General features: G+C 39.0%; 1 protein-coding gene across 4 annotated transcripts in view; it reads left to right on the top strand.

The window, feature by feature from the left end:
• The window catches only part of LOC127655137 (semaphorin-5B-like), a 231780-nt gene that overhangs the window by 181332 nt on the left and 22802 nt on the right, over positions 1–27646 (top strand). For 3 of the 4 annotated variants that reach the window (XM_052142777.1, XM_052142776.1, XM_052142778.1), the window contains 7 exons: positions 12715–12832; positions 13079–13260; positions 15629–15772; positions 17826–17973; positions 19238–19463; positions 22183–22395; positions 24657–24827. In XM_052142777.1, coding sequence (XP_051998737.1) covers positions 12715–12832; positions 13079–13260; positions 15629–15772; positions 17826–17973; positions 19238–19463; positions 22183–22395; positions 24657–24827 — 1202 coding nt within the window. The remainder of the gene's footprint in view (positions 1–12714; positions 12833–13078; positions 13261–15628; positions 15773–17825; positions 17974–19237; positions 19464–22182; positions 22396–24656; positions 24828–27646) is intronic. The other variant, XM_052142779.1, reaches the window with a different exon arrangement.

Genomic DNA, 27646 nt, shown 5'->3' with positions numbered 1-27646 from the left:
CTCTATCCCGTAACTTCTTAAGAGATGTTAAATACTGTCCCCTAGACTCTGAATTAGCCAGGAATAGTACGCTGAAGCTTTATGACCTTTTCTAAAAGCAGCAAGCACCATCTCAAGAGTGTCTGCCGTTTTGGGGGGCTGCGTACTACCCCCAAATTTGAAACAGAATAGATGGCGAAGCAGTAAGTACCTGAAGAATTGAGATCTGGGAATCCCAAACCACTGTATAATATTTTCAAAGGATCTCAATGCTCCATTTTCATACAGATCACCCAGCGTAGCAACTCCGTTCTCAATCCGTTCTGTCCAGCAAAACACAATATAGGGTTTAACCAATACTTGCGGCAACTTTCAGGTAAATGCCAGAATTGAGCATGCAGGAAACTTTTGTCCACACTAACTGCATGTGTGAGATAACGGGATGTGTCTTTACTTCTTCAGGCAGCTTGGTAGAAAGATATTGCAATGGTAAGATGGGGCAAGGACCTCCTGTTCAATAAAGAGCCAGGTGGGAGGACTCGATACATTTTAATGTTTGCATTAAACCCACTCACACCGAAAACAAAATTGTCACTTGGTGTTGCTAGACTATGCGATCTGTGTTGCAGCTTTAATGTTATTGGTGGATTGCATGTCTGGCCATAGTAGCTTTTGGAAATTCTGATTACAGATTATTCTTCCAGTAAAACTAAGAAATTATTCCTATTTGACAAGGAATCAGTTCTGTTGCTTCTAAAATCAAAATGTTTTGCAGGGGAGTGTTTTTATATAACCTGCAGCAGCGCTCAATACATCATATCATGAACAAGATGAATGATCTATTAATGTATGAATCAAACTCACTCGGAATGCTGACACAAATTTCCTTGCATATTTTTTAGGCTATATTCATGTACGTAGTTACAGACAAATTATATAGAACAGTGAAATCGCTCACAGAAACTTTTAATTTCTCCATCTTGCTCTCGACTCCAGTACACACACTCTCTGCCTGAAGACAAATGACATGAGCTCCACTGTCTTTACTCTCATTTAGAGGTACACCAATATATCGTTTTTACCAATTAATAGGTGCCAATTGTTACTTTTTGGAACTGACGTTATCTGCAAAAATCTATGCCAATAGTTGCTGATATTTTTTTAGTGAGGACATGCAAAGAAAAATTAGACTATATGGAAATGTGCCCTATCAGCACATACATTGTGTCTCCAACTTCATATCTTGTGAATAGTAATAAGCATAATTCCTCATTAAAGGTGCATTCAGTAGTTTGGAGCCAATTAAAAACGTTTTACACATTAACAAATGAATTGTGTTTTTGTGAAGTTTGATCCGAAGGGTGTACACTCACATGAGATGAAGACTGTACTCATAATAGTTTTATATAAAAAGTGTTTTATTCTACATGGTGCGGGTCACCCCCTTCATTGTGTTTTGCCATGTTGAAATCACATGACCCCCGGTGTTTCACTAAACGTTGAAGAAGACTATCCTTGCGATCATTGACTGCCGCCTATGTAGATATGCTTGGCTATGCTTATTTAGCACACAGTTTTGTTGTTTGGTGATGCGAAGTGCGAAAAGAACACAATGGAACATATTTATTCATCATGATTTAGCAGTAAGGACAACGGTAGATCCAGTAGCTGTACTGCCGAAGAAGCAAAAAAAAGTTTGAAGCAAGAAGACAGAAAGACCAGCAAAGGCAAAAAAATAGAGTAAACATTGGTAACGGTTAGGCATCTACGTCTTCATTCGTTTAGTGCAAAGTAGCTTGACACAGCGATTGTTGTGGATTTTGTTTAAACCATGACTTTGGTTTCATGGAAACAAAAGGAGTTTGTCAAAAATAGTATTCACAGACATCCTAAATTTTATCATCAAAAACAATTCTAATCTTTCCTTTACCGTGACATTATGTATCACTAGATAATTAGGTCTTTGTTTTACACTGAGTAGTTCTCTAATAAAGGTAATAACTGTCTTTAGAAATAACATGAAACTTAGACAGTCTCCAAAGATTATTGATATGAGGGACCATAGTAATCTGTCCTTAACAGTAAAAGCATGTTCACTGGATTTCTGCCATTTGTTTTTAGGCAAAGCAATTATATTATAGTAGCAACAAATAACTTTAGAAATGACCTCAAACTCGGACATTTTCCAGATGCAAATGATATACCAGAGCTGGCGAGGGCAGCAGAGATGATCATGCGGATCCACGTCAATAGATGGCAGTACAGCGTCTAACACCACTGTCACATTGATACTTCAAGTACACAAAGAAGAGCAGTGCTAACGCTAGCAAGAGAACTACTGAATGCCCCTTTAAACCTCATCTGGTGAAATATATATTCAAACTCTTCTACAACAAGCTACATTTTAAAAACATTTAAAATTAGAGCATTATAATGGAGCCAAGTCTCCGTCATTTTAAAATAAGTGTCCCTTGTGTGTTTTTGGGCTTGTCTACAGTTAACTTTTTTATATATTATTATTGGGATTTTGGATGAACAAAAACAAAATCTTATTCATGCTGGACTCTATGTCTGTGCCTGTTTTAGTATAGTAATTTGTTAAACATTCTTTAGAATTTTAAAACTACTGGCTGATTAATATTTATCAGCAAAATTCAGGTCAAAATCTGTCACGCTCTAATCTCATTGGTTGTCACTCGTCATTTGAATAAAGTTAACATTTTCTCAGCTTTGTCCTTTTGCTCGCCACAGCGGCCTCTGCCACCAATGGTCACTACAACTCTTGTTGCTGGAAATTGCTCTGTTCTCATTGAAAATTAATAGGATTGTGCCACTTTGTCACTCGATGTTGTCGTCGGTGTGAATGAGGCATTATATTACCAACTACTGTACAATTTCAATATTGTTCTAGTGTGAACAAACTGCGCCATAGCTCAACTGATAGAGAGTTGCACTTGCGATGCAAAGAACCCAAAAGGACCGAATGAGTCCTGAAGAGCATGCAAGTCAACTCGTGAGCTGAAAGTGTCATAGAAGTGACAAAAAAATGTGGTTGCTTCAGTCAGCAGTTGCATTTTTCATCTCACATTTGCTTTTATGACACTATTGGCTAGGTTTAGGGTCTAGGGTTGAGAGGTAGGTTTTGTTGATTTAAAACTCAATTTGAGCATTAACCTAGAAAAACATTATCTCTTTGTGACAACATTTAACTTGCTTTTAGTGCCACACATAGGACATTTCACTTCAGAACTGCTGCAATATGTGTAATGAATCATGTAATATTATTTCGTAAAAATGCCAACACAGTCACATCATTTTCATGAAATCAGGCTGGAAATGGTATGCATGGAATTCCAAAACACGCTTTTGTAACACGCTTTAGTTTGGTGCCCCATATTATAGCACTTACTGTTTTACGCCTACACCAGACACTGCTTGTCATTAAGTTGATGTTTTGTCAAAGCAAAAGTAAACTAAAGGAAAAAGTTTCTGTAGGTCAAATTTAAATAAGGCAAGTGAGATTGCATCAGTGATGTGAGGGACAAATTATACCTTGCCCTTCAAATGAGGAAACAAATCAATGATTACTTGCACATGAAACAGAAATAAAGAATAACAGACTTTTGAAAATGTAATGGCTTGACACATAATTACTTAAATCATTCTTCTTTTATTCACAGTTTTTGTCCTTCACAGCTATCCCTTTTTGTAGTTGAAAAAAAGACAAAAAGTACGCTTCCAAACTCTCACCAGTCATGCCTTTTTAGAACTGTGTTTGATTGACTTAATGTAAATTGACCCCTTGTTCCTAGCTCTGTCTTTCCAGAAGTGTTATAATTTAGTTTGATCCCTCTAAACTCTTTCTGCTAATGTTCATGGGCCTTAGCCTCTCACCTCTCCTTTAAAAATACGAATTTACTTTGATCAGCCAACTGATTGCTTGACAGGAGCTAAAGGGGCCAAATGTCTGAGCCAGATCGATAAACTTCAGTACACCTTGGCACCCCTCAGAGATGGCTATTCAAGGTAGAAATTAATGTGGAAGTTAGTGTTGGAATGGGCTGGGTCAAACCTAATGACACATGACAGAGACTTCCACAGGGCCAAACAATGAGGGTTTGGGTGGGATGAAGGTATTGCTGGTGATAGTTTGGACACACTTGACTCTACACTTGTGTAGATGTTTCTCCAAGATCTTTGATCTGAAGGTCAGATCTTATCCTTAAAGTGATAGTTCACCCAAAAAGGAAAATTCTATCACCAACTACATTTTTTTTTCATGGAACACAAAAGATGTTAAGCAAAATGTTAGGGACTGACAGCCTCAGTCACCATTCAATTTCATTGCATCTTTTTTTTCCATACAATGGAAAAGGCAAATAGTGACTAATTTGAAGAATATAAAATATAAGATTGTTTTGATTTTATTGAAAACATTTTAATATACATAACTCTCATACATGCATTTGTCTTATATTTTTGATGACTTTATTATTATTCTAAAAGTTGGAAAATATTTATAATTAAGAATGATTACTGTAGCTGCATCCACACTTTTGACTGGTAGTGTATGTGGCAATTGATATTAAAGTATATTAAATTTAACTTTTTTCCAAGCCTAATTAGACTCTTAACAGAGAGGTGATTTGGAGCGGCACAGTTGGTGTCGACAGTTTTGACAATGTGTTGATGTTTAGATGATCAGTTAATGATGCCTTGGAGCACTGCTATGAATGTGGGTATCTGGTTAAAAATGTCTTCCACAGTAGCGTTCACAGGCAGAGTATACCGTAAAGAGCTCAAACCACATGCTTTGCTAAGAAAACCAAAAATGTGTTTTTACAGCTTTTCTTTCCTAGATTTTCTGATGTGGCCAACTCAAGTTTTCTCATGTACCCATGTCTACAGAAGCAATTTATTACTCAAGCACATTGAGCTACATTTACATTGAAGGAATTTACATTGGAGTATTTTTGTACCCAATACATTTTTCAGTTTTTGGAACACACAGCTTTCTTTAGTGGGTAGTGGGGTGTAGGACTGGGAGTAATAGCAAAAAACTGTTGTATATATCTGTCACGAACGCCGGTGAGGGCGTCTCCTCAACCGGCCACCGGAGATCTGACTCACCTGAGTTTTAAACCTGAACTACATTTCCCATAAGCCCACATACCTGGTCCGATTACCCCACAGCTGTTCCCGATCACATCCACGCTATTTAAACCACGCTTGTTTGTTGAATCATTGCGAAGTCTTGTTGGTTCCGGCTACATCTCTGAGCGTTACTACTATTACTACTACCACCGATCTCCTGTGTATTGACCTTGCCTGTATTTACCACTACGTTTGTCTGCCGCCTGCTCTTCGTTGTATTAACGCCTGTCTACCTAATTCTGATGTTTGCTGCCTGCCCCGATTCTCTGCCTGTCTGACCACGAACTCTGTTACCTGTAATATTCCTGTCTGCTCATTCCTTGAACCTTGCCTGTGTTAACCTGAACCCTGTCACCCAGTAAAACCGCACATGGATCCCAACCATACTGAGTCCGCATTACAATATCGATACATATAGCCTATATTTTTTAATAATTGGATCTTTCATTTTAACCAAACAAGAATGGTTGCCCAGGACAGTAGATTTAAAATGTTTAATGCAAAAACTAAAACACTAAAAATCTAGGTAAAAATATGCATGGCATGTTTTGCCCTGTTTTTCACTAAATGGACACAAGGATGGGTGATAATTTAATAATTTACACGTGATTTCATAAAATAAGATTTTCATTGTATCAATTTCATAGAAATACAAAACATTATTTACCTATATTTCGTTTTTTATTCGATTAATCAAAGCAGACAGTTTGAACTGATTCATGGAAATTAATCGCACTTACCAACTTTTAACGTTTAAGTCTGACAATCTTAAAACATTTTATTGCTGTCATAATCATATGAGAGTCAAACTAGACTGACAGTCTCTTTAGTGATCTTAATGAGCTGTGAATTAAAATGCATTACAATCTTTGAGATATTAACAATATTAGTAAATTTTTTATCACCAGCAAAATCAGTGAGACTATATCCCAAATATTCCATATATTGCCCAGCCCTATTGGGATGTAGTGGTCAGAGCTCAGTGCTGTAATCAAGAAGGGTGCTAGTTCATTTCTCGCACAGAATCATGAACCGTCACCATTGTGTGCTTGAAAGACACTCAACCCAGGTTGTTCCAGCACAATTGTCCCTGTAATACAATCATGGTGCTGTTCCAGGGTGACGTCATGAAATTCCTCTAGCCATGGTGATGTGGAGATAAATAAAGATTATAAAGACTTTTAGTCCTTTACCTGCGGCTGAGCCCCTTATCGCCAGCCTGGAAGAAATTCTCATCTCAGAGGCGCAGTCTGACCTAAACAATTTACAGCTCTTGTTGTCGCCAGCTTGTCAACAGGGTGCTAAAAACACAGAGTTTGAGAGCTCACTGCTCCACAGCTTGTTTGAGAACTCTGCCCTACACTTGTGCAGCTGTAGAAGCTGCAGAGAAAAGAGAGAAAGCAATATGAAGGTGAGAACATTTATTACCAGTGGCTTTTAACTGACTCTACACTGGCAAAGAACCAAAATTGAAGACATTTTTCTCATGTGCATTCTCCCGTTCTTGATTAAGACAGGCAATCTGTCTCAAACCCCTCTGTCCTGAACTTCTGACAAATAGCATCTTTTCTTCTCCTGAGATGAAGCTATTAAAGGATCAGACAGACCATCTTATCTCTATCTGAGCTAAGCTGCCAGTAGTGGGTTTGTGCAGAAATTATCTCAAGCTGAAATTTGTGGCATCAGTTTGGCTCTTTCCTCCTGCAGAAAACATACACATTATTAAAGGGATCACATTATGAGGAATCAAATTTTCCTTGATCTTTGGTGATAAAATAGGTTGATTTACTATTAAAACATACTGTAACTTTCAGAACTCAAAATTTGCTCCCCAGTCCAAAAAAGAAAAAGATAACAGTAAACTGTGTGAAATTCCACCAAACATTGTGCTTTTCTGGTTGTGTAGCACCTACAACCCTGCATATCTTTCCAAAGAATCCAGCGTTAATGGCTGAACAAGTAGCTGAAATCTATTTTTAACAAGGTCCATGATCATTGCAGTCTGACCTTCACAGTTTGAGTGGCGCTTTTCAGCTCAGATTGTTTTGTGAACCTGTCACAATGTAATGAAAGCTTTGCAAAAAGGCTTTTATTGAAGGATGCAAAAAAACCTATAGCACAAACTTCACTCACTGACAGGGCCGGAGTGGGACTCATTTTCAGCCCTGGAGTTTCATGCCTTAGACCGGCATTTTTTTATGCATTATTCTTTGCATTTCTTAAACTACAAGCAATGTATTGTGGCTTTGCTCCTGAGGTTGTGCGCTATGAAGAAAGCAAATTAAATTATACAACATATGAGTTGTTTCAGCTTGTGTTACTTTTGCTTTAGCTGTCACTGTCTTGCACCTTTTCCACAGACACACTTTTTCCTTGAATTGAGGTGTAATTCTATGTACAGGCCCATAAGTGCACACATTGTTTTGTTTTTACAAGAGACTATTATTAATATAGACAAACCATGTGTAATGAGTAAGGCTGGTGTCCATTCAGCCGACTGCCAGAGGGAGCCCTCTCCCGAATACTAGCCATGAACTGTTTCTTCTAAGTTTACTTCCTGTTAGCAATGTATAAATAGCCATGCCTTACCATAGATACTTTGTGAAGTATTGCCAGTCATCTCACTGCCTTACCGAGCATTTTTTCATCGCCTGTTTCATTGCCTTCTTGTTATGAGTCTGACCATTTTGTCTTACTGAATTACCGTTGGTTACTGTTTTTGCTTTGTTTGTCTGGTTGGACTGATTACTTGTTACTGTTTAATTTGCCTGCTTCATCAACTATGTCTCTGCTTTGTGATTTGGATTTGTTTGCTAAATTGATTAAACTTCCAGCATTTGGATTCATTCTTCGCCTCCATGTCGAGTCCATCACACTATGTGACCGGGTAGACAGCTAGACTGCAGAGTTTTTCTGCTGTGGTTGTCCTTTTCTGTCAGAAAGAGTGGTCAGCTTCTAATTTTCAGTCTGAGAAAGTCTCTCTCTCTGGACTCTAAGTTGCAGAGCTCAGTAGAAAAAAAAAACACCTTTAAGGGGCCATTAATTTTGTTTTTTTTTGTTTTTTTTTTGCTCAGTAGGTCAGCTGGCAGAGCCCAGAGAGCAGTCGGGTCCTGGCAGTGCCCCAGTGCTATGCCCATGTCTCCTGAGCTCTGTAAAAACAGGCTACTGCTGAACAGCAACCAGAATGTCAAATCAGCATTCCTTCCATGCTGCCACATTTTTATAGTCTTAAGAGATTACATGGATGGCAGGCTTTCACTGCTTTTGCTTCACAGGAGTGAATCTTTCTACTGCAATTAATGAAATCACAGTAAACCTTTGGTATAAATGGGTATTGCTTGCAGGTCACAGCCCTGGGGGCTTGTCCTTTTGCCTCAGGGAACTGGGGTAATTGGCCCTTAGATTTGCACAAGAAAGATATTATTAATATTATTTCCACTCTCATTGGCTTATAATTGGCTGCAGCCATTATTTCTACTGTTACTTGCATTAGCCATCATCTTTAAATAACGTTAAGAATTTTTAACTAATGTACTGTATTTTCTTCCTGTTGCATTTTAGGCAAGAGAAATCATTGCCTATATATTTAGGGACTAATGAGAAAAGAGTTTCGCCGCTGAGCCTGTTTTGCCTGCATGTTGCATGCTGAACTCAGCAGAAAATATGGTGAAAATGCACAAACCTATTTATCAAACCTTTTGCAATATAGGCTTTTATGGAGCAATACAAAATAATGGAGTGAACTACTTACCCATTGTTTGATTAAAGACGCCTTTCAGGCTTGATGCACATGCAGTGACAGGCACACAAACAGCATTTCTTTTCAGTAAGTCTGATTGAATCCAGACGATTTAAAGTCCAAAGTATAGTTATACAGTCTGCACTTTTGGGTTTGGGTTCAGAGTAAATTAATTACCATTTGGATGTAAATATGATCCACTTCCTCATGTAAAGTAAATATCATGGTGATTAAGTTTATAACAGTTCTCAATGGCCTACTCCTATTAACCAATAGTGTTTTTTTTTTATAACATATTCAGTGTGGTAACCCAAATATAGAGTCACAGATCTGTTATGCAGCAGAACTGCTGTCAGTGTGAAAGCTCAACTCTTGCCTGCTGTTGTAATTTACGCCGCTGTTACGATTATGTGCTGCAGATGCAAGATGTGTGAAATAGGCTTCAGCTGTTAGATCTGATTATCATATCATATTAGGTTAATTATCATATGCTGTGATAAATTCTGACTTTTTACGCCTTACAAAGCCTCATTATTAAATGAGCATGGTTTTAATGAGAATATTAAAAGTATCACTGAACAAATACCAGTGAGAAAAGGTGTTAATATCAGTCACATCTTTTGCTGTGATTCTTCCTATGAGAATTATCTAGGTTATATTGTAACCCGCGTTCCCTGATGGAGGGAACGAGACGATGTGTCGAATGAAGTGACACTAGGGGTCCCTATTGAATCACGCTATAAAACGCATTGGGAAAGGCGTTCTTTTCCAACTCCTATTCTTTCAGGGGGAAAAGACCCCACGGAGACCACATCCTGCCCAGGCTGGGGGAGATTAAATGTGGTGAATACGTTACATGGGTTTTCAGGCCACATGTGGAAGTGGCATGGTGGTAGATACTACCTAGCGAGGGAGGAGTTGCTACAAACACAGCGACCGGGTGGGGCAGAGGGGACTGCCCAAGGGAGACACTGGTCCGCCGGCAGGGGGACCGTACCGCAGAAAATGCTAATCCATGATGGCCAAACCCTGTGGAGCACCTGTTCCAGAATAGTTAGTACCCGTAGTGGGTCTGGTCGGGAATTCCTCAGCTGAATTCGCGGAGCAGAGGGGATGCCCACGAGGATGCCACACTTCTCGTCTAACCCACAAGGGGGCAGGCATGGCCTGGGTCTGATAGGCCAAAGCGATGGCGTCGATGACCCAGTGGGCTAGCCTCTGTCCACCAAAGCAGAAAAAGAGCTGCTCAGAACATCTAAAGCTCTGTGTGCAGTCCACATAGGTACGCAAAGCACGCACCGGACACAGCAACGAAAATGCTGGGTCTGCCTCCTCCTGGCGCAGTGCTTGCAGGTTCACTACCTGGTCCCTGAAGGGGGTCGTAGGAACCTTGGGCATGTAGCCTGGTCTCTTGGGCAGCAAACAGGTCTACCTGTGCTTTGCCGAACCGCTCCCAAATCAGCTGGACCGCCTGGGGTTGAGCCTCCACTCTCCGCTTACCGTGCCCTGTCCGCTGCCATGTTGAGGTTGCCCAGGATATGAGTGGTGTGCAGCGACCAGAGTCGCTGCTGACTCCAAAGGAGTAGATGGCGGGCAAGTTGCGACATATGATGAGAGCGCTCGGCACCTTGGCAATTTATGTATGCTATTGTGGTGGTGCTGTCTTAACGGATCAAGATGTGCTTGCCCCGAAGTAGCAGGAGAAACCTCTGCAGGGCAAGAATTACTGTCAGCAACTCTAGGCAGTTGGTGTGCCAACCCAGCCGGCGGCTACGTGCCCATGACCAGAACACGTCGGAACACCTGCTGTAGGGGGACTCCTGTCCGCAGAAAACAGAGGTCTGTACAGGGGTTGAAAGTCTGGTGACAGGAGGGGGTGATGAACACACGGTATGTGCCGTGGCGCATACCCATCTCGGGACTCGAGTCTGAAGCCAGTGCTGAAGCGGTCTGATATGCATCAACCCCAGCAGTGCGACCGCCACGGAGGATGCCATATGCCGGGGGTGGTTCATGGGGATTTACCTGGTGAAACTGACCCCGCTGCCATCCCTAAATCGCCTCTATCGCCAGCCGGGTCGTCCTTAATTCCTTAAGTGACCAAAATATACTTACTGTACAACTTGATAGCAGTCTCCTTGGCGATCATGATTTCAAGCTTGATAATATTTATATAGCGCCATCTAGCGATCTGCACCCATTGTACAAAGAGGCCTCAGTATGTTCCTAGGAGACAGCAGATGCCCTAACCCCGCCCCCACCCTAATCATAACCATATGGAGTCTGTAAGGCTAGAACAGATGCACCATTCTCCCATCGCGACGATCTGTGCATGGTTCAAGCACTAGGAACTGTAATCTAGCTTGAAATCACGATCACCAAGGAGGCTGCTATCAAGATATACGTGTAAAAGGAGTTATATTTTGGTCTGTTCTCAACCAGAACCAACTGGTAAACTTTGATTTAACCACTGGAGTCGTATGGATTACTTTTCTGCTGTCTTAAACTCCTTTTTGGAGTTCTGAGTTTTGAGTTCTGGTCACTTGCATTGAATGGACCTATAGAGCTAAAATATTCTTCGAAAAATATTTATTTGTGTTCTGCAGAAGAAAGAAAGTCATAAACATCTAGGATGGCATGAGGATGAGAAAAAGATGAGGATTTTTATTTTTGGTGAATTATCTCTAAAGGTTGATCTACCAGGAGTTCCACAAGGATGACACTAAATTATGATTTCCTCATTATGTGCAGTTTATTTACCAACTATTTTGTGGTTAAAAGGGATAGTACACCCAGAAAATTCTGTCATAATCTGTTCACCCTTAAATTTTGTTTTCTCTCCCACACGTTCTAACTTGACACATTCACAATACACGCAAGAACCAATGAAGTTTGTTTGCAGTTACTTCTCCACAGTTGGGTTTATTAATGGGGATGGAAAAGAGAAGCTTGGACAGATCACTAAATATCTCCTTTTGTGTTCCATAGAAATAGAATATTTCTCTCTTGCCTAGATGTTTCTGACAGGCTCAAAGCGTTGGAGTGGTTTAGCGCTCAGCCCACATCAAGCTCTCTCTCCTCGGCAGGATTTAGTCTTGGCACTCCACACTGTATCAACACTGTGTGTTTCCTCAACCTTGAGGCTGAAGCACCAGAGGGCCAGCTCAAACAAACTGATATGCTTGTGCCAAAAAATAAGCCTTTAAAGCTAAAGGGAAGGTTGTGAGGCTGCTAGTGCTTACTAACACACCACCCCAAATTCCACTGCCCTTAAAACGGCACTCATGGCTTAACTTCATTAGCGGGTTTAGATTTAATTACACCTCATTAAGCCTCTATATCATTTATTTATTTATTTATTAGCAGCTTACAGATATGTTATCAATTTCGATGTGGTGCATAGCAGGGGTTTTGTAGGTGGGAGTTTATAAAGGTTAACCTCTCCCATGTGTGGTTTATTTTTGTATTGGAGAACTGTAGTGCCTAAAGCTGCTGTCAGTTTACGTATAAGGTTGTTAATCTGTGAGGTAGGAGAAGCGAATGATACATGCATCTCTATTCAGTTTTTATTTATCTGTCTGTCTGTCGGTCGGTCTGTCTCAGTATTTAAAAAAAAAAAAAATCATTGGACATGCATTGAGATGGACTCAAATTAAAAGGCTGTCCAAACAGCTATTCATGAAAACTCTAGCTTTTTTCCCACACATTTCTGCGCTGGTCTGTGTGCAAGCAATATCTGAAGTGCATAACCATGCACAGGAGCAGCTTATAGGGAACGTTCCCCCTGCCCCATATTTTTTTCTCTCTCATTTTTTTTCTCACTCTCTTTCTTTCATTTATAGGATGTGTTTGGATGCCAGGGACCCATACTGTGGCTGGGACCGAAAGCAGCGCCATTGCACTACTATAGAGGACAGCTCCAATATGAGCCAGTGGTTCCAAAACATCACTGCATGCCCGGTAAGAACCAGAGTTCACAAAACTCTCTAATCCATGCATGACTGATGTTTCCACATGTCCATTGTCTTCATGGCGCTCAGTTGGACTCCCACTTAAGATTTGAAATCTCTCTTGTTATAAGGGTGCTATTGTGCATGATTGATGACATCACTTTGAGGCAGCTGCTTCATGGTCATTATTTTTTAGGGTTGTGATTCTGTATGCACTCAACCTTTAAATTCACAAACATTTTCTCATTCATTCCAGCTGAGGAACCAAACTGCAGATGGCACATATGGGCCCTGGGATCCATGGCAACCCTGTATCCACGATGACGGCGAAGGCACCAATACGTGTCTCTGCCGATCACGGATCTGTGATAGCCCAACTCCTCGCTGCGGAGGTAAAAACTGTGAGGGTCCCACCATTGAGGTTTCCAACTGTTCAAGGCAAGTATTTTTGCTCAACCAGTTGTACAATGTAAAAAGTTAAAGACCTCCCCATAAAATTGCTTGGTGAGCGCAGATTTTATTCCCTTTGTTAGCGTATTTCCCAATGAAACAGGTTGTTTGGGCGAGCATATCAAAGAACTTGTTCCTTTAAAAAAAATAAGCTAAAGTCTTTTGTTACTGTTCAGTTAGAAAGCATTTGATTGGACAAAAATCTGTGCAGTGCAGGATGAGTCATCAGTATTTCTGGTCTGTTTTCCCAGAAGAGTTATTCATTTAAATTCATGGGGTCTTTAAATTTAAATAAGAATTCAAATGTCAATGCCTCTCTCATACAGAAAATAAATAATACGATAATATAAGGGTAGTTGACACCAAATTTTAAGCAGTCTATCCATGTACTCCGGTGCAATATGCTTTAATTTATCTCAAAAAATGTTAAACAGTTTTTTCTAATTCTTCTGTAATTATTATAAAGGCAGTTTCATGGCCTCATATTACAGTTTTTCACAATTGTTAAGACACATTTCTTGAAACCTTCCGCCATTTTCTCACAAATTAAAACACAAAACCAAACCTTCAAACTACATTCACAAAACCCCTGACTCTTCTGGCAAAATCAAACAATCACTTCAAAACCATAAATTAGACACTACATAAAATAAAAATGGTGAATACAGCATCCAGGGCATCTAGTTACAGAAAATAAGTTTATTGTATATAGTAAACGCATTTTAGTAATCACAGCTTTGTACAGCGTATATATTGTGTACCGCAAGTAATACAGTATGGAATGTCTGTATATTCAGCATTTACATAATGTAAAAATATAGTAGCCCATCTGCAAAATCCCAAAGAAAACTCTAAATGAAAAACATATTACAATACACTCAAAACTGTACAACTGCAAAATCAAAGTCAATGGGCCTCATTCATGAAACACGAGCAGAACAAATTTTTGTTCGTAAAGTCATTTTGCTGTAAATGTTTGAATTCATAAAAGTTTTCGTATTTTCAAAACCTTAGTCAGTACACACAAAATGTCTCTCGATCAAATGTAAATTGTGCGTAAGGCATCCGAACGTGTTGTTCTTTCAGACAAACTACCTTGACTACATTTTCATAGAAGTAAAAATAAATAAGTAATGAAAAAATAATTAAATTAGTGAAATTAACGTTAAAAAATAACATAAATTATAATAAAAAATATTTTATTTAGAAACATTTCTTTGCATTTATTTTATAGTTTAAGTATAGTGTATCACAGTGCAAAATGTGTTTTAGTGAGTGAGAATGTGTTTAGAGTTTTGCAAAAAGAGTGGGTGAGATTTGCAAATGGTATCTAACTACATGAACTTGTTTAAGGTTTTACCAAAGAGTGATTGATTTGACAAATTGTTAAGGCCACTGAGCATTTGGTTTAAAGAATGGGGTTTAGTGTTTTAGCAATTAAGAAAAACTGTAGTTGAGAGACCACATGGAAAATTTGTATTTATTATTCATGCAATTATCTAATCAGCCAATTGTGTAGCAGCAGTGCATTGCATAAAATCACGCAGATATGGGTCAGCAGCTTTAAATAATGTTTACATCAACCATCAGAATGGGGAAAAAATGTTGATCTCAGTGATTTCGACTGTGGAGTGATTTTGGTGCCAGATGGGCTTGTTTGAGTATTTCTGTAACTGCTCTAGAGTTAAACAGTCTAGAGCTGAACAGTATCTAGAGTTTACTCAGAATGGTGCCTAAAACAAAAAACATCCAGTGAAAGGCAGTTATACGGAAGGATATGCCATGTTGAAGAGAGAGGTCTACTGAGAATGGCCAGACTGGTTTAAGCTGACAGAAAAGCTACGGTAACTCAGATAGCCACTCTGTACAATTGTAGTGTGCAGAATAGCATCTCAGAATGTACAACTCTTCGAACCTTGAGGTGGATGGTCTACAACAGCAGAAGACCAAGTGGAGCACCTTATTAGGAACATTGTGTTCCTAATATGTTCACTTTGAATTGAATAATTTACTTGAATACTGAAAGTTTGCTACATTGGTGTAGCAAAATATATTTTTTGTCTGCTGCACAGTCAGGCAAGACTGCGTTCAAGGTGCTGAAACTGAATAGTGTTTTTACAGGAAGTGGCAGTTCTCTCATCACGAGAGATGCACTGCAGGATCAGAGCACTTTAGCAAATTGAGAACGTTTGAGGTCCCTACCAAAGCTGTCCTCTTCTTCCATCACATCACATTAGCCTTATCAAATATGGCAGTGCTGCTGCATAAAAAACTATTTCTATATCCCAAATGAGAAAATGGGCACATGCCCATCAATTCTCGCTAAGGCTTGCAGATCCTTTCCATTTTTCTGCAGGAATGGAGGATGGACACCCTGGTCGTCCTGGGGCCAGTGCAGCACAAGCTGTGAAATTGGGTTTGAAGTTCGCCAGCGATCCTGTAACAATCCTTCGCCCAGGCATGGAGGCCGAGTGTGTGTGGGGCAAAGCAGAGAACAGAGGTGAGAAAAGGAGTCTAAATGTAAAAATCACAACTTGAAATCCATAATTATTGTAATTACACATCCTTCAGCTATTTCATTCAGATTATGTAATATAATTAAAGAGTCTCAAATTAGCCTTGATCCACTAACTAGCCTTGATTATCTTATTTTCTTTTAAAGGGTCATATAATACTTTTGTCCCCGAGGTTCAATTATAATTTTTTTCTACAATTGTTTTCACCAAAACCAGCCATAATTTAGTTTATGACCTTTTTCACCCTCTCTTTGACCCTTGGAATTAAACGGGATGCTTTTTCTGACATCTTTTGCTACCATGCCTTTAAACAGCCTCTTCTCATGTGAAATGAGAAACACTTTGCTGTACTTACACATGAGCTGCGGGTCAAATATAGTCTGCTCTGCCTCATCCTTCTAAAACAGCCTTTTTACAAATCGTGCATGACATTCTGACAGATTTACGAAATATTCTGAGCTATAAAAGTGTAACAAGAAATGGAAGCTTAATCAGTAGTTCTAGCAGGAAGACTCTGGCTCCTTACGCTTTCATTCAACCAGGCATCTCATCCAGTCACAATACAGCCTTGGCTTTATAAGCCTACACACCTGCCTCTATTGTTCGCATACTTATGTTGTTTTCAGTCACATGCATGTTGGTGAAACACACAATCATGGCACATGCTATGCCTCGCTTTTCCAAGCAACAGTTGCTTCATGTTGTATTATTATTCACCGTGATCTTCATACACCTCAGCACAGCTTGGTGTCCATCAAGAAAATATCTTAAGTTCTCAGTCTATTCATCTTTTGGGGGAACAATTGTCAAAGCAAATAGCTTTGGGGTTTCATTGAGAAAAACATTGACTGACCGTGACAAGTTTCAAACACAGCATAGGCTTCTTTGATGTATACATGTGAGCAGACATGTTTTAATATATTATGTCTTGCATCAGTAGATAGTGAATTTTGGAACTAGATCCTTTTCCAGCTTAGTTTCAATAAACACACTGGTGAGGGAGTTTTGAGTTCTTAAAGTTACAATATGCTTTCACAGTACATTGAACTCTTTTCTATCAAAAGATCACAGAAAATTGAATTTATCATCATATGACCCCTTTAAGTTAATATTTCTATTAGGGCTGTCAATCGATTACAATTTTCCGCATTGATTAATTAATCACAATTAATCGCATTTAATCGCATATACAAATGTTAGCTGAGAAAGCCTTCATATAACAATCATTTAATATGTAATGATGAAATAATTATACATAGTTATCTTTAAATATATATATATATATATATATATATATATATATATATATATATATATATATATATATATATATATATATATATATATATTCAGATAATTAAAATGCATTATATTCTTGTGGCAGAAGAGTTCATCATTGATAAGACAATACAAAAAATGGCTTTAGAAAACAATGTATTGTTTACTACCATATTATTGAACATAAGCCAATCATTGGCATATGGTTCACAGCAATCCATTTCACAAGTGTATTTGTCAATCATTTCGAGTTTTAATATGAGGGCTTGTTTAAGGACCCGTCAATGTACACCTGCATCAGATATGCTTGTGTAGCGTCTCGTTGCGTCATAAACATACAATGTTTAGATCACTGTGTCAAGTTAAATATAGTTTAATTCTTAGAACACAGCTTGAGATCTCTTAGTTCGAATTTGTGCTCCATCAAGTGTTTTGAACGCAAGAACGTAACGCATGTTTGTGTTGTTCTGCTGCTGAAGAGTTGTTAATGTTTTGTTCACTGTATAAACTGCGCGTTGCCGTACAGCTGAAGTTTCACTTACTGCCCTCTGGAGTAAACAGGTGGTACTACAAGCTTGCATTTCTCAGTAATCTTCCTTATTACGGTCCAGGGGCATTGCGATTAATTGCGTACATCGCACTGAATTAACACGTTAAATTGACAGCCCTAATTTCCATATATGTTTATATCTAATTGAGAGCATACAGTGTTAAGTCCTTGATACCGTATAAGTGAAATGTATTCAATCTGCTCACCAGATTCTGCAACGAGAAGGATTCGTGCCCTCAGCCCATCTTCTGGTCATCCTGGTCGCCCTGGTCTAAGTGCAGTTCAGAGTGTGGGGGAGGAGTGCACTCTCGCTCCAGAAACTGTGAAAATGGAAATAGCTGTCCAGGGTGTGTGCTGGTATGTACTCCTGAAATACACACACTTTTACACAGACACTGTACCACTGAAGCATTCTGCTCGGCCAAATATTTTTTACTGCAGGAATCCATTACATTACATACATTTTAAATCTTTGACCAAAAGCATACATGCCTGTACAAAATCCATAGAATTTGTATAAGTTTGGTAAGTATGGTCATTTGTTGCCATGTATTTTATAAAATATGTGCTCTAATACATCTTTTTTATAAAACAGTAAAAAAGTATTACTAGACTCATATCAAGACAGTTCATTCAATCAATTGGAACAGCATTCAGTTTCTGTATTGATGCTCTTGTGCTTTTACTTTTTAAATATGACTGATTTTTTTCTCATAGTGTGCTCTCTGACTCTCTCAAGAGCTGCAATTAATTAAAATCTAATCGACTTAATTAGAACTCAAATTAACCTTGCAAAGAACTGTAACACGCCACTGGCTGTATAGCAAGGAGCCATTACATTTTATGATCTGTTCGCCGTGATGGCACATGAATGCTGGCCCGTGGAGCATCTTGTGTATCTTAGGAAGGAGTATTTAGCACCATTAAAAATTTAATTGAGAATGGATTTTAAATTCCAATTAAAATTGAGGTAGAAAAAAGGATGCAATTTGTAATTCGAGTTTGATTTGAGGGCGTAGATTTAAATGAAATTAAATAACTGCTGTAAGTGTACATTTAACAATCTAACAAACACGTTTATATTACAAATGTGTCATTTTAGAGTAATTGTTTATTATGAATTAATAATTACTTGTTGTCATACACACAACAAATACACTTATATTTGTCTCTATATCTTATATGTTTAAGATAAGTCTAAATATCTTATATGTTGCTTCTCAAGTAAATGTATTTTTAGACTATTTTAAATGGAAAACAAGATAAACACACTTGATAACAATAGGATTTTTTGTAGTGAATCTTTGTCCCTTTAATTCAGTGAATGTCATTTAGAGGCATTTTTAAAAGAAGATTTTGTCTGTTTAATTGTTTGCAAGCACATTTAATACAACATTTTATGTTGGGGCACAACCTGAATAGTCGGTTAAGAGCTAACAATTTGTCATTGCAATAATCTACTGAATAGTCAAATAATTGTTCTAATAATCTTTAGATTAGTCGATTATCAAAATAATCTTTAGTTGCAGCCCTAAAGTGAAGAGGCTGTCCTGTGTAGGCATGATAGATGATGTTATCAGTGTTTCAGATTGTACTCTTGTCAATCATCTCCCCAATGCAGGAGTATCAGGCGTGCAACCTGGAGTCCTGTCCAGAGGTACGCCGAAACACCCCATGGACTCCCTGGGTACCGGTGAACTTCACCCAGGGTGGAGCACGGCAGGAGCAGAGGGTACGCTACATCTGCCGGGCTCAACTGGCTGACCCTCATGAGCTCCAACTGGGCAAACGGAAGGTGGAGACACGTTTCTGTCCAAACGATGGGACGGTAACCTGCGAAACAGACTGTGAGTGTATCGATTATTTTTGTATACGCACCTAATAAGCATTGATTGTAGCTGCAACCTACTCAAAAGGGACGCATTGGGAAAAATAGGGGGCATATTGACACATTATTCCAAGGAGCAGGTCTTTTAAGCAACTCTCTAGAGACTGACTTTCCACAAAAGCAATCCAAATGGCACTGCTGTTGAGCGCTAAAGCGCCAGTTCTTCAGGGGCTTTTCACAGACCTGACTTCAGTAGAATACAGAGTGTTATGTGAGTGGTAAACATTGTCTCCATTCCCTAGTTTGAAATTGAATGTTATTGTATAATAATAAATAATACACTTTTTTATATACTGTAGCACCTTTAAAGGAAGCTTCTGAAAACGCTTTACATAGTAAAAACAAAATATGTAAAAAAATAAATATATATATACACAATATAAACATTTATATTTAAAATATCATTAATAATGCAAAATACAAGTAAAAAAGGTTTAAGATTAGATTTCCCGAGTTTCACAATTTTGGGGCATAAGATGAGAAAGCCCTGTCCCGCATAGAACATAAACGAGATAGATAACATTAGCGTCAGCGTTTCCTGATTGCGAGTAGTATTTGTCTGTGCATGTAAATATGAAGCATTCTGTCTTTAGCCTGCTGCTCACTGACAGTTAGGGTCATAGTTCAGTACTCGCCCACTTTACGCATGTTGGCCACCACATTGATTAACTGTAACTTCCTGTCTGAACTGGGAGGTCAACTGCTCGGCAGTGCACACAGAATGCATTAGGAGCAGTAGAATGTCAGAAATCACCTTGTGTCGGTTGCTGTGACCAGAATGTTCTGTCTCAAAAGTTGTAAAACACAGCATGACATGGTGTCTTCTTGGCTAACCTTGAATAACTCTGGAAAAGGCCACTCTTGGAATTGGCATTCCAATAAATGTAAGATTATAAGTGTCAGTGGGCTACAAAAATCAGTGAAAAAATAATGATACAAGACATTATGGCTGTCACCCTGCAATACTGTCATATATTTATTAGTAAGATGTCTTTATTGTCCTAATCCATGTAGCAACAGATTTGAGCTCAGTGAATTTGGTGAGTTTGAATCTCTAGTTCAAATGGGTGAAATGGGCATTGATACTCCTGGAAGTGATTCCCATGGATTGCAGGTTCAACGTAAAAGTATTAAAACAGAGTGTTTTTTGGTTTCTTTACCAGTTTAAACTAGTAGGATGAACCGTTTTTGCAAAAGTATGAACTAAGAGACTCAAGCTACTCTCATAGAACATTACTATAATAAAATTTTTGCAAACTGAGTTTTGCGTGCCATATTCTACATTTTGCTGCAGTTTTCTGGTGAAATTAAGACTAGAGGCTCTGCAACAACTTTGTGTCTTATTGACCTTTAGACAAATCATGAGTACTAGGGCTGATTATGATTTTCTTAAAATTTATTTTGCACTCTATTACTCGCACACTGCTATGTTATGATTTTGAAACACTTTTACTCCAAGGCATTATTTGAAAAATGATATATTTTAAAGCTCGTAATATAGACCCACCTACATTAATACATTTATTCCAGTGTAATTAGCTTGCATGGTAGACAACCTAAAAGAGTGTTGGACTTTGGACTCAGAACACCAAGGCTCAAGCCCAGCTAAACACATACTGTAAGCTGACATGAGCCAAAAGTGTCATAGAACGACATGAAATTATGTGGTTGCTTCAGAAAATGGTTGGTTGGTTTAGGTTAAGGATGTCTGTTTGTTTACCTCTCATTTGCTTTTAGGACACTATTGGTAAGGTTTAGGTTCAAGTTTTAGGTTAGGGAGGTACATTTAACTCTTTAAAACCTAAAATCTACACTTCTAAAATCTACAATTACAACACCTTTTAACTGCAGCGAAACTTGTGCCACTGCCACGTCATTTTTATGAGATCGGGCTGAAAGAACTCCAACCGCAAGGCATCTATCTCCCACTGTCCCAATCCATTGCCCATTGGGTATTAAACTATTTAATTTTTGTGTCAGTCCAAGAACCATAATCATATTGACATTGTCTGGATCACAATAGTCTCTTCTAGCCAGAATTTTGATAAAGCCTGACCCACTTTGCAGGTTATTCTGGCCAAGAACCGCATATTTAGACGTTTAAAGCGACCTAGCAGTTTGCTTTGTTTTCGGATTTATCTGAATTAGATGATACCACAATAGTTGACCAGTGTAGAAAGAAATAAAGAAACAAATGTCACAGCATTGTTGGTCTGTGCCCAACTATACTAAAAACACCAAGAAATTGGTGGAAATGTGTGTACTTAGTAATCAGAATGTCTCTTTGTCCTAAAGTAATAAATGCCAATTATTTCACAATTTCTGTTTGGCCTAAAGTAATAAGTGCCAATTATTTCACAGATGTAACTCAGAATATACAGTTTTGCTTGTAGATATTAAGTTTATTAGCTATTAAGTGCCTCAATTAAAATTCTTGAGAATTTTTTTTTTTTTAAGATGTGATTCCTCAAACATGGCAGTCTTTTGAAACTTTTGTAACTTCTAATCGCAACTTTGTTTCCAGGCAGATTTGTGCACTCCGACTCCCAAAGTTGAGTACATCTTGAGTAAAGCCAATTTTTTCACAGCTATTGCTGTTTATGTTTGCATTATGCATTATGGGACAGACTGTGCTTTAACATGCCACAGTAATATATCTGGATTGTATGTGTTTGCAGTTCTGGTTGAGGAGCTTCTCAGGATGCCTGGTGTTCGACTGACAGGCTCTGGCTGGTCATCGTGGGAGATGTGGTCAGCTTGCACACAGGATTGTGCCAAAGGCTACCGCACTCGCAAACGCACCTGCACCAGCATAGAAGGCAAAAGCATTCCCACCGTTTGCCGGGGCTCTCCAGTAGAATATCAGGACTGCAATCCTCAGCCCTGTCCAGGTAACAAACATTTATGAAGACGTAAAAAAATATGAATGTAAATACAATATTTTTTTTTAAACTACCTTTAACTCGTTTGCCAAATCCTTGATTCATAGTGTTAATGAATTGTCCAACAAAGAGGGAGTTACATTTGTTTATTTATGGTTTTACACTCAATAGAAGCAATTGTATAAACAAAGATTATTTAAAATGTTGTTTTTTTACAAATAGAACAACTTAAGACATTTAGAAACAACATTTTGAAATACAGTACATTTTAAAATATAGATTTTTTTTTTTTAAAGAAATTTCTATGTGTTGAATACATTAGTCAACGGACACCTTACAGTACATTTGTGGACCCCCGGATGAAAACCCCAGACTTACAAATACTTGCATAAATAGACTCACACATACCCATATATGCTCATAATCAAGGTAGCTGCTCATCGTAATGGGAAAGCCACTGCATCCATTAGAGAGTGTGAAGTGTATTGCTGATTTCATTAGCTAATGGAAAGCTGAGAAGCCCCATAGGGACCTGTTTTTAAAATAAGAGATTTCACCATCATTCCAAACAAATGTAATCCCAAGGTTAAACCAAAAACTCTTTCCTGTTTTCGAAATCACAATATCTCAGTAGCACCAGTTACTGTTTTTTTTGCCTACTTCAAATGTGAAGTGTGTAATGTAGCAGCATTTAACAGAATTGCAAAATTGCTAGAGTATTTTGAGTGATTACTGGCGCATTACTATGTGATTGCTAGGGCGTTGCTAGGTGGTTGCTATGGTTTTATAGATGATTGCTAAGTGGTTGCTTTGTGGTACAAGCCAAAAGAGCCCACATGAGATTTGAAAATATTTTGTAACATCCAAAAATGGCAGACTTCACCTTTGAAGTATCACACATAGTCAAAAATCTGAACAATCAACCTGGAAGTTCTCAACAGAATATTATGAGTTTCTTTAGACATAGGCTATTGGCATTCACTTGCCAATGCATTGTTCACTTTAATCTCTTTGCGAGTGTAATAGATTACCTTCGCCCAAAGAATTCACTTTGCTTTTTCCACTCAGACGAAAAGGGAGAATGAGATTGAAATAGTGGGGTGGAAAGGGAGGGCAGGGTGGGAGAACATGGATTAAACCACAGCTCTTACATCAGTCACATCTGCAACCATTTTAATCATCATTTTGACCCCTGAGTCCGCCATCCGAAAAGTTGCTGAACACAATGTGATTACAATAGGACTGCTTTCACACAGAAGTCATGCCCCAGTACACACATGCTAATCCACTAGAGTTTAACAGTGCTTTGTAGTGCAGGGAGACAAAGCCACCTTTAACCCTTAACTGGCCTTAGCTGGTTTAAGTTGGTAGTCTTGGTTTAAACTGGTGGTCAACCTGGTATCCCAGGCTGGTGAAGCTGGTGCTCAGCTGGTTTATATGGTCAGCAAGTTGGTCTCTCAGCCTGACCAGCTTAAAAGTACCAAAAACTCATCTAATACCAGTCAACAGACCAGCCTGACCATCTTAAAAGTACACAAAACCACATTAAAACTAGTCAATAGACCAGAAACAACTGGGAAACAAACTGAGGTCAGCTAATCAGCATAGGCTGATTTCAGCTATTTTATTTTATAAAAGTTTTTTAGCAGGGGTGTCATCATTCTATTTAACTAGTTTAACCAGCAAGACTTCTTTTTTTAAATAGCTTCAGCAACAGACAGACCACGCTGGTCAACCAGCTTCTTCAACTAAGTTTTGCTGGTGAAAGGCAAGGATCTACTGATCCAACAGTTATGTCAGCACAAAGCCAGCACTAACTAGCATAAACCCAGCTTAGACCAGCATGGAAGTTTAAGCTGGTCTTTTTAGCAGGGAAAGCCAAGGGAGCAAACAGCTGGCTTTTGCTGTAAAAACAAGTCTCAAGTGTTGGGAAAGGAGTTATAGTATACGGGTCAAATAAAACTGATTGAAGCTCAGAACAGACCCGTGCGACATCGTGTCTCAAACACTGGATCTCCATCACATCCCATAACAGATGTTTGCTTGCCTTGTCTGCCTTGCGAGAATTTCCAATCATGTCCCTGTTTTGGTTTGTTTTGTGTGTTTGCCTGTTTGATTGACGGTGTTTATGTTTGTATGTCATGTTTGCATCGCCGCTTGTGCTGCATTCGCTTATCTGATGCTTGTATAATTGTGCACCCCTGCTTGCCTGATTGTTTTGTGTTTGTCTTTGTATGTCGTATTTTTTTGTTTGTGTATGGTTTGTGCAGTTAACGGCGCCTGGTCTTGCTGGTTGTCATGGTCACAGTGTTCAGTGCCCTGTGGAAGCGGGCACTACCAACGAACGCGTACATGCACCAGCCCGGAACCTGCCAGTGGAGGGGACATCTGCATCGGCCTGCATACAGAGGAGGCCCTTTGCAACACGCACACCTGTGATGGTAAGATCAACTCAAATCCAGGACCACGAATGAAAAAAATTGTTTAGTGTTTCATCACAGTAAATACCACAATGATTAATTATGCTAATAATGAATATGCTCTGCTAAATATAATAAACTAATAACCAAAAAGGAAAGTACTGGATCAAACAATAAAACAAATAAATTATTTGAACACAGAATGGATAAATGCAATTCTATCGGGAAGACACGCAGGCTTGAGTGAGGTTTAAGATGCCATTTATTTGATGAATGTAAAACAGAAAAGTAATGTCTATCTTTGGCGTAGGCCCCGTCTGGTGGTCCGAGGGAGTTGTACTCGGAACCATCATATCCTGCCGGAGATAGGAGGCAGGGGCGAGGAGCCCACCCCCGTGCGGGACCGGGCACAACTGGTGGTGGTGGGGTGGTGGAGGTTGCCGTGTTAGCACACTGAAACAGCAATGTGATAGATTCTGAGCAGACTTATAAAGCAATGGCTTACATGCGATTGGCTAGGAGTTACCCAGCTAATGATGTGATGATGTACAGCTGCTAGTCTTCCTGCTAGAACTACGCTGTGCTTCCATTGCTGTTGAACTGAATGTAGCAATGGGAGAGAATTGTTTGGGAATGCTCCTTATGGGAAACCACATTTGCTCTGGCAAAATGGTGATTAATAATGCTTATTTATTATTAAACACATAATATACCTATTATTTGTAACATGCTGACCCCAGGTAGCTGTTAAGTAAGCAAGTTAGAAAACATGCTGCAGGTATAAACTAATGCCAAGGTCCCTAGAAAGAGGTTTGGTATGTTTATATTTACGTTCCATACAGTTGGGTGATCAGTCCGACAGTAGAGACATCTTCCACTGGTGATGCAGGAAGCATGCAGGGGGAAGAGTTGCAATCCAGTAGTCATTGCCATGCTGGGCTGGAGGATGCTGAACTTCGGTTGCGCCAAGAGGGTCCTTGAAGAGTGAACCGGGCAGCTGGTTCAGTTGAATCTTCACAGGTTCCTTTGCAGGCTGGCTGCGTCACTGAGGAGCCGTGTGGGACAGGCAATGTCTGCCGATGCATAGGTCCTTTGTGGACTTGGCTGCGCTGCTGGAGGGGCCGTAAGGGTCAGATAAGGTCCCTCAATGCGGTTGCTCTTTTTCAGCTAGAGTGCAGCAATAAAGCAATATAAAAAGGTTTTGCTCGCAAAAGCTTAACCTCAACTATCTTGTAGCCTCTTTCCTCGTCAGGTCAGAGACGTGGTGTGTCTGCTAATATCTCCTTCCTCGTTGAGTTGGAAACGCAGGACAAGGGTGTGTCTACCCGGGGGACATATTTATTCCTTTCTGATGAGGAGGAGATTGAAATCTGGCACCTTTCCGATCCTGGAGTGTGATTGGCCACTGGTGCCTGAAGTAGCCATGGTGTTGCCCACCCTAGTGTGGAACTAATTTGCATAGCATAAAGTACAGTGTTAAAAGAGTGTCTTTAAAGTTTTGCCCATGCATAATTTCTTTACCAAACCCCTTTCAAATTATTTAAGGCATCGTATGGAACAGATAGAGACCAAACACGATAAGAAACGGTTAATTCATCGTCCATGCATTCGTTTATCTCTTAATAGGTCTTTCCCGTGAACTGTTGTGTTAACAGTCAATAATCATTAACATAAACTGTGCTTTCCACACATAGGATTGAATAGTGGCCCTACGCTGCTGCTGCATCCGGGATGGTCCTGAAGGAATTTGTTTGGCAGTTATTGCCTAAACCTTAGGAATGAGTTTGATGAGTTAAAGTCAACCTGTAGTCCAATGAGAAGTCCTCTCCTTGGTGGTGGTGGGTGCAGAAGGTTCCCCTCCCTGCCCTGTAAGAAGTGTCTGGCAGTTGTCTTAGTATCTTTTATGTTCATTCACCAAGGATCCAATCACAGTGTGGCACATCCTCTTCCACACCGGCAGTCAGAGAGGGGCCCTGCCATAAACTGGTCCCTGAAATGCCATCTTTACTGATGTTCACCACACTAACATGATTTTAGTTAAATACATTTTTTTTACAACCTTTTCTGTGTAAAGTTTTACAACTTCAGTGCCATGATGATGTTAATGTCAACAAAAACTAAAATCATAAAATGACTGTAAAAAATTATGTTTTATACAACTTTACAACTCAAATAATGCATAATTTTTAACAGAAGAATTAATGTAAGTGCTTTTACAAAATTATAAGCTTCACATTTCTGGTTTTAAACTCTCCACAAATTGGCCACATTCACTTTCATTGTCCCCATTCACTTCCATTGTAAGTGCCACACTGTAACCTCTATATTTGCTTTTGAGGAACGAGTCTAAATACATTTTTGTGGTAATCAACACCAGCTATGTATGACTGATACGTGACTGCTTTAAAATTATCACATGCTTATTTTGAACGTGTTTTACTCCTTGTACACTGAAATGGACAATTAATCTAATTGAAATCGTGACATGTCCTAGTGTGATTTATTAAACTACTAAGGGCTGCAATTTTACTGTGGCCAAGCTGTGTACAGTACTTTAAATAAATCTGACCACTCTTCCACTAGAAACTCCACAGACATTGAAAATCATTTGCATTGTATGAGATGACAGAGCAGTGCACTTTTCCACTGTGAACCATGCAGCATGTGTAATATATATATATATATATATATATATATATATATATATATATATATATATATATATATATGTACGTATATAATTAAAATCACAGCATTTGCACTTTAATCTCAGCTCAGCTTTATTTATATCACATTTAAAACAATAGAGTTGACCAAAGTGCTTCACCGTAACAAAATTA

The sequence above is a fragment of the Xyrauchen texanus genome, chromosome 14 (assembly GCF_025860055.1).
Source record: "Xyrauchen texanus isolate HMW12.3.18 chromosome 14, RBS_HiC_50CHRs, whole genome shotgun sequence".
Lineage (NCBI taxonomy): Eukaryota > Metazoa > Chordata > Actinopteri > Cypriniformes > Catostomidae > Xyrauchen > Xyrauchen texanus.
This window is presented reverse-complemented; position numbering and strand designations above follow the sequence as displayed.